This window comes from Neophocaena asiaeorientalis, unplaced genomic scaffold (genome assembly GCF_003031525.2).
Source record: "Neophocaena asiaeorientalis asiaeorientalis breed wild unplaced genomic scaffold, Neophocaena_asiaeorientalis_V1.1 scaffold192, whole genome shotgun sequence".
NCBI classification, from domain to species: domain Eukaryota; kingdom Metazoa; phylum Chordata; class Mammalia; order Artiodactyla; family Phocoenidae; genus Neophocaena; species Neophocaena asiaeorientalis.
Genome location: NW_020185326.1, coordinates 1,592,573 through 1,600,899, shown reverse-complemented (window position 1 = coordinate 1,600,899; position 8,327 = coordinate 1,592,573). Strand labels below are relative to the sequence as shown.

The 8,327-nt window shown below is 46.2% G+C and overlaps 1 protein-coding gene across 1 annotated transcript in view; it reads right to left on the bottom strand.

Annotated features, from left to right (window-relative positions):
• Positions 1-2,222: 2,222 nt before the first annotated feature.
• Positions 2,223-8,327, bottom strand: part of PGAP4 (post-GPI attachment to proteins GalNAc transferase 4) — a 19,348-nt gene continuing 13,243 nt past the window's right edge. The window contains exon 2 of the mRNA XM_024734377.1: positions 2,223-6,163. Within this exon, the coding sequence (XP_024590145.1) occupies positions 4,875-6,086 (1,212 nt within the window). The 5' untranslated portion in view covers positions 6,087-6,163 and the 3' untranslated portion in view covers positions 2,223-4,874. The remainder of the gene's footprint in view (positions 6,164-8,327) is intronic.

Sequence of the window (8,327 nt, the reverse complement as noted above, 5' to 3'; positions counted from 1 at the left end):
CTACATGGTAAGACTTAAACCATCTCTCCACTTACTGATAGAACTTGAGAAGAGTTCATTGGTGCCAGGTGGTGATCTTTCCTTCATTCTCTTTCCAGCCTCTTGCCTAAAAGTCCTAGAATAGGCCGTGGAGCCACCAAGGGTGGTGGTCATTGTCTAGGTGATTCCCATTGGTAATACCAGGAAGATGCAGCAGTTGAAGCCTGAAGGAGAAAACCCAGCCCTCCCCTTAGAATAACACACAGGGACCCCCCCACCCCACCAAAAACACACACAACCACGACACACACACTGAAAACAAAACCCTAATAACAACAGAGGAAAAAGTAGCTGTGTGGTGGTGTAAAAAGTTCCTTTTTGCATTTGTCATTCCCTTTGCCTGGAAAACACATAAAAAACTTCTTTTTACAGGTGTCAAAATTGTACATCATAACCAGCCCTCACTACCTGGATCCCTCTTTGTTCCTCTCTTTCTAATTTTCTTCCCTAGTCCCATTTCTTTTCTTCCAGTAGTCTTTTTTTCTGGAGGCAGTTCCACTGTGGATCCCTTTGCTCTTTTTCTCCCTTCCTTTTTTCCTTTCTTTCTCCCTCTACTACCACAATCTCTCGCTCTCATTCATTTCCTACTATGTCTCAGGTATTGTTCTAGGTTCTAGGGATAGAGCAGTGAATGAAGTCTAGAAGACCCCTGATATTCTGGAACTTATATTCTGGGGGGGTGTAGAATAGAGGAAAAAAACAAAAATAATACATTTCAGGTAATAAGAGCTTTGAAGGGAATCAAACTGCATAACGTGATAGATGACCTGGTGGTTGGGAAGGGGAAAGACTGCTTTAGATGGGACGGAAAGTCTGTTGGGGGAAGAGGGATTAAAATTTAATTGATACCTATATTACAGGAAAGATTCAGCTAAGAGAAAAGCATTCCAGACAGAGAGAATAGCAGTGAAAATTCCTTTTGTAGTAAGAACTGCTATAACAAGTCCGAGGAAGTTAAAGCAGGTGTGGCTAGAGCTTGGAGAAGAAGGATGGAAGTGGTTAAGAAATGAAGTTTTGCAGGGGCAGGTCACATCTGGCCTGGAAGGTAATGTAGAGGTTTGTATTTTATTCTAAATGCAATAGGAAGCCAGGTCCTAGCAAAGGGATGAATTATTTATCCAGAACACTGACTATCCATTGTTTCGTTCCTTTGTATTCTCCATAGGCTGGTCCTATAAAGATTTCATGACAGTGGGGCAGACATAAAGGATTTATTACATAAGGGAGCTTGGGACACACAACAGTTGACAAATGTGAGACTCTCTGCTTCACTCTACATCTTTGTCTACTTCCCCCATCTCTCTGAGCTACCCATTCCTACATACTTATGCCATCGGGTCCTTGTTTCTTTTTGATAAATTCATCATTTGCCTTTATATTTTCATCTGTTTTTACCCCCAAATTATTAACATAGATGCTTCTTTTTTTAAAATCACTCATCCATGTTTCTGCATAGGTTGTTAGGGAAAAGATCAAGAAAAGTTGCTGAATTTTAACCCCCCAATCCCCATTCACTGCAGAGTGATGACTCACAACAGTGTTGTAATCCAAGTACTGTAATGACCTGGAAGCCACAGCACATCTCCACCGCAGTTATATTAAGTACTTTAAAATTGCATTTCCAATCATCTTTGATGTCGTTCCAGGGTTTTTTTCCCAAACAAAATCCAACCTAAAAAAAACAGTGCCAGTCAATGAGCATTTCTCAGCAAACTCATTGTAGCTGGGATAAAAATATCCAAATGGATCATGTGACTTTAAATTACCCAATTTTATATTGTGTTACAGTAATTCACAATGCATCATAGTGTATATAAAAACCCCACGGTAATCAAATCCAAAGAGAATGCCTCTTTACCTAAATTAAGTTACCAATTAAATAAATTTCCCCAAATGAGGACTGTATCCAAGGTAAATTAAATTAATCCTATCATTATATTCATCCTACTTGTATTCTCCAGTTGCACTATAGTATTCTCACCACTTTTTTAAAAAAAAAAAAGCACAATTCAAATGTTTCCATTTAAGAAATACAAGACTCATTTATGAATTTTTAAGCAAACACCCCATACTTTTGAATGGCTCACACCCCACAGTAGTGTGTGTGTGTGTGTGTTCGATACTATTCACCACATCAGAAAAACTCATCTGTAGAAACAAGAGAACGACCAGTTTTCTCAGGATGACTTGGTGAAACAGGTGCATTTATTTGAACTGATAAGTCTATGCAAATACAGTCAGTCACAATAGGGCTTCTTAGGCCTGACAATAATTTAACTTCTGAAAAGTATGCAGGACTGTTAGAGGCCTTTACCCTCCTGGTAAACTATGTCCCTTGATATTGGAAGGGGACTTCAGTTCTCCCCTAGCCCTCTGCTTAGGATTAAATGAGAGACTTCAGCTTTAATTAAATGAGAGACAGCTGTCAGCTGTCCTAATCCAGGACAACACACACAATTTGGACTCTAGGAATGAGAGACAAAAGGAAGGGTGATCTAGAAAGTGGGTAGGGATAAAAGTGGGTAGCATGTTTGCTTCTGCAGAAAATGTCCAAGGATGGCAGACTGTAGTTAAGATCAATGGGGGAAGATGTCTTAGTGTGTAGGTAGAGAAATAAGACAAGGCAAAGATGACTTTAGCCATCGAGAATGAAGGAGTCAGGGGAAGGAATGTCTGCATGTGGTAGACAACTGAATTAGAAAGAGCAGAAATGGAAACCAGCAATGATTCTGATCTAGGGCTTGGCCAGCTTACATGTTTTGTCATTGGACACAAACTTTTCATAAGGAGATCCAATCACTAATGCAACAAACTCAAATGAATTCTAGGTTGAGGGTGGTTCAATTCTCAAACATGGGGCTGAACCAGTTACTGGGCAAGGAGAGATGAAGGGGTGGAATCTGAGAATCTCAATAAGTCATCTAGTAGCTCTAGTCACTTTGTACATTCCTGGGGAATACATAACAGCTCACTATAAAAACACAACATATATTGATACCTGTTTTTTCCCCAAGACCAACACCACAGTGAGGTTTTACCACCTTAGCTTACAGAGACATTATTTAGTCCAGGTTACAATCAGATTTCACAAAAGAGAATTTGACTACATAGATATTTATAAAATGAATGCAGTTAAGAAAAAAGTACAGGGGCTGGAAGTCAGAAAATCTACTACATTCCAGTCCTCTCTGCTGCTGTTCAGCTGTGTGAACCTGAAGAAATCCTTTAACATTTCGGGGCCTGTTTGTTCATCTATAAAGTGTGGTGATGAACCCCTGTTACTCTTTCAGTGTTCTCGAGCAGATCCCAAGATGTTAGCTCACTGTGGAAACTTAAAAGCAAAGGGAAGATGTGGCACTGAAACAAACTGGACAGCTGCTTGCACTCTAATATCATCATCCGTCCCCACAAAGGGACAGTTGGCCACTGGTTTGATAAGTATTGTCAAATGAAATTTACTTGTAACTTTTGAGAAGAGTAGTTTTCAGATGCTAGTCTTGGAATAAGCTCAAGAGGAGTCTCGATCATTTCCAGTTGAATGAACAATTCTTATCTTGAGCTGCATATCCTTCCGAAGTCACAAGGAAAAGTCAGCCTTTATTCTAGTAGTGTTTGGTCTGGAACAGCTGCTCCATAGGTGTCAGCCCTATGCCCCATATCATACTTTAAATAATATCATTAATACCTTTATCCAAAATACACTTGCGTTTCATATGCTTATTATAGGAGAGAGAAGAACTAATATTCACCAAGTGCCCACTGTGAGATAAGCACTTGTTAGTGTTCTACATACATTCTGTCATTTAATCCTCAAGGCAACGTAAAAAAGTAGATATCACTGTCCCCATTTTACAGGTGACAAACCTGAGACTCAGAGTGCTTATGACTTGCCCAAGTTCACACCACTGGGACCTAACAGAGATCTGAAATAAAAATTCAGGTCTTCTGACTTCAGTCCATGCTTTTTCTTCTATAACATCATGCTACATAGAAGAAAAAGAAGTGAAGGTGAATGATTAGCCAGCAAAGTTAGGGAAAAGGATATGCTATTAGTAAAAAGCTCACCCATTCTATATCATTCTGCAATGTCCAACTTTCAAAGAATCAGATTATGATAGAAATCTTCAATATTAAATCACTACTAAACATTAAGCAATCTGACTTTGAGGATCCAGAAGGTGATTTCAGATCTTGCTGTGCCTTAAAGTTCTCACAGACAACATTGATTATCAGTGCACTACAGATGTGTGGAAAAGAAAACGCCAGGTAACAAAAGCCGGGTCACCTGCCTCCAAGATGCCGGGCCCTGCGCGGCTTTTATTACTCCAGGTCAAGGAAACAAATAGAATCTATCAACGTGGTCCTGCCTCTTGGGACATATATTCTAAACATACATCCATTCTTATGCCCAATGAGAAAGAAATCATTGCAAAAGAATCTCACCTTTCACCAAATTCTACGCTTAAAATCCTAAACTGGTCATATCACTGTGTACAATATTTTTGGCAGTCACAAACTCTGTCATGAAGCAGAGCGTAAAACAACTGGAGAATATAAGTGGTATTTACATGCCCTTCTTTGGGTGGGTCAGACTGCATGAGGCAGTGTGGCTGTGTGGAGGGCGAGAGGTCTGGACCCACGGTGAACAGCTTGCTCCTGCCAGAGAGTTACCAAAGCCAAGGTTCTGGACTTGTATGTTCCTCAGCCATCCCAGTGTCTATATCCCTAGCAACCCTAAAACAATGAAATATCGGCAAGCAACCATGTCCAAATAAAGAGCTCAATAGTTGAATCTCCAAGAAGTGGCCAGTTTCAGAAAGGCATTTCTTGGCAGGCTAGAGCAGACTTGGGTGAAAGTTGTACCGAAGGCTGGAGAAGAGCCCGATGTGTTTCACGAGATTGGGCTCTACCACATAGGCCCGCTCCCCCTTGGCCCTCAACAGTGAGTACAGTGCCATGTCCTTGCCGAAGCCCTTGTGGCAGTACACCTGGGACAGGTAGGTGAGGGTCCGCCGGGCCGCCGGGGCAGGGAAGAGCATGGCCGGGGTGCAACACTGTGAAGCAGGGACCACATTGTACAGGGAAGGACTCAGCCGCCGCAGCTCCAGGAAATAGTGCCGGCCCACCAGCTCCACCAGCCCCATGCTATACAGGGAGAAGAAGAGCATGACGGGCCAGCTAAACCCCGGCCGGCTGGCAAACCGCATGTATATCCAGGTTAGTAAGGGCCCCAGCAACATGCCGACACCGACCCACTCCAGGATCCTCATGGGCTCTGGGTTGATGTAGTGCTGGAGTCTCTCGGGGTGATAGAGCTTTAGATAAAGGGCATCTCTGAGGTGCGGCTCGGAGAAACGAGCCCGCAGAAGGTGCTCCAAGACTGGGAAGATCTGCTCTTCTGGAACGGCGTCGTCTTCCACCATCAGGACGTAGTCTGGGTTGTAGGTCTGCAGGGAGGATTCCAGGCAATAGACGTAGTCCTGCTTCTCTTTCTCAAACGAGTTGGTCGAAGGGTCGTCGCCGTAGTCATCTTCAGTGCCCTCATAGCGGTTGGCCACAGGGACGTACTTGGACAGCAGCTTGGCATCGAAATGGCTCACACTCCGCTCCACGTTGCACAGGAAGAGTTGGTGCCCCTCACACTGCGGGCCGCATTGTTGAAGAAGCCGGTGGAACTGGGACACCACCTGCAGGACGTAGTGGAAGCCAGGTTGCCTGTCCACAGTGATGATGGTGATGACCAGCCAGGGGCGGGGAGTGGCCTGCCAGACAATGGGCACCGAGCCATTGGCAGAGGGCAGCTCCTCAAAGTAGTGGAGGGCAGCTTCACCCTCTTTCAAGCTTTGCTGCAGGAACTCTTGGCTCATTTGGTTCAGATGCCAGTGGCGCAGGTAGAAGTAAGAGTGCAGAAGCCGGTGACAGGCCAGGGGGGCCAGCAGACCAAAGGTCACCACCGTTAAGATGAAGAGCTGGACAGCAGTGCTGCCCCAGGAGAGCCGCCTCAGCCTCCGGAGGAGCATGGCAGCTGGAGAGCTTGAAGTGCTCATGAGGTCGACTTCTGGTCAGGTCTGGTCCCAAGAACAAACCATCCTGGACCTCAGGCCAAAATCAGTGCAAGGCAAACCTAAAGAGAGAAAAGTAAAGAATGGTATAGAGCTTTAAAAAATCCAGGGATGGAACTCAGCACATGTCAAACCAGAAATTCTAATTCTAGGCTCTGTACCTACTAGAGACTTAAGTATTTTCTCCAGTATACTCTTCTTTGGTTGTATCTGTTAATGATCTCTGGGATTCTTTGATCATTTCTATGAGTAATGAAACCTTGGTACATCCAACCAAGTCTTCACACCTACAGATGCTTAGTTAAGGTTTACAGTGTCCCAGAAAATCACCAGATAGGCTAGCAAAATCATTATTTCAATTCAGCAGCCACATAGCCACAGGTTCTTAAAACAGACGCAAAGGTCTGGTCCCCAAGATGGCGGAAGAGTAAGACGCGGAGATAACCTTCCTCCCCACAGATACACCAGAAATACATCTACACGTGGAACAACTCCTACAGAACACCTACTGAACGCTGGCAGAAGACCTCAGACCTCCCAAAAGGCAAGAAACCCCCCACGTACCTAGGTAGGGCAAAAGAAAAAAATAAACAGAGACAAAAGGATAGGGACGGGTCGTGCACCAGCGGGAGGGAGCTGTGAAGGAGGAAAAGTGTCCACACACTAGGAAGCCCCTTCACGGGCGGAGACTGCGGGTGGCGGAGCAGGGGAGCTTCGAAGCCGCGGAGGAGAACACAGCAACAGGGGTGTGGAGGGCAAAGCGGGGAGATTCCCGCACAGAGGATCAGGGCCGACCGGCACTCACCAGCTGAGAGGCTTGTCTACTCACCCGCCGGGGCGGGCGGGGCTGGGAGCGGAGGCTTGGGCTTTGGTCGGAGCGCGCAGGGAGAGGACTGGGGTTGGCGGCGTGAACACAGCCTGCAGGGTGTTAGTGCACCGCGGCTAGCCGGGAGGGAGTCCGGGGAAAAGTCTGGAGCTGATGAAGAGGCAAGAGACTTTTTCTTCCCTCTTTATTACCTGGTACGCGAGGAGAGGGGATTAAGAGTGCTGCTTAAAGGAGCTCCAGAGACGGGCGCGAGCCGCGGCTAGAAGTGCGGACCCCAGAGACAGACATGAGTCGCTAAGGCTGCTGCTGCAGCCACCAAGAAGCCTGTGTGCGAACACAGGTCACTATCCACACCCCCCTTCCGGGGAGCCTGTGCAGCCCGCCACTGCCAGGGTCCCGGGATCCAGGGACAACTTCCCCGGGAGAACGCACGGCGCCCCTCAGGCTGGCGCAACATCACTCCGGCCTCTGCCGCCGCAGGCTCGCCCTGCACTCCGTGACCCTCCCTACCCCCGGCATGAGTGAGCCAGAGCCTCCGATTCAGCGGCTCCTTTAACCCCGTCCTGTCTGAGCAAAGAACAGACGCCCTCCGGCGACCTACACGCACAGGCGGGGCCAAATCCAAAGCTGAGCCCCTGGGAGCTGTGAGAACAAAGAAGAGAAAGGGAAATCTCTCCCAGCATCCTCAGAAGCATCGGATTAAAGCTCCACAATCAACTTGATGTACCCTGCATCTGTGGAATACATGAATAGACAACGAATCATCCCAAATTAAGGAGCCATGTGGAAGAAAGGCTCTTGGTGCTGCAGCCAGGAGTTAGTGCTGTGCCTCTGAGGTGGGAGAGCCAACTTCAGGACACTGGTCCACAAGAGGCCTCCCAGCTGCACATAATATTAAATGGCAAAAATCTCCCAGAGATCTACATCTCAACGCCAGCACCCAGCTTCACTCAACGACCAGCAAGCTACAGTGCTGGACATCCTATGCCAAACAACTAGCAAGACAGGAACACAACCCCACCCATTAGCAGAGAGGCTGCCCAAAATCATAATAAGTCTACAGACACCCCAAAACACACCACCAGACGTGGACCTGCCCACCAGAAAGACAAGATCCAGCCTCATCCACCAGAACACAGGCACTAGTACCCTCCACCAGGAAGCCTACACAACCCACTGAACCAACCTTAGCCACTGGGAACAAACACTAAAAACAATAGGAACTACGAACCTTCAGCCTGCAGAAAGGAGAACCCAAACACAGTAAGATAAGCAAAATGAGAAGACAGAAAAACACACAGCAGATGAAGGAGCAAGATAAAAACCCACCAGACCTAACGAATGAAGAGGAAATAGGCAGTCTACCTGAAAAAGAATTCAGAATAATGATAGTAAAGATG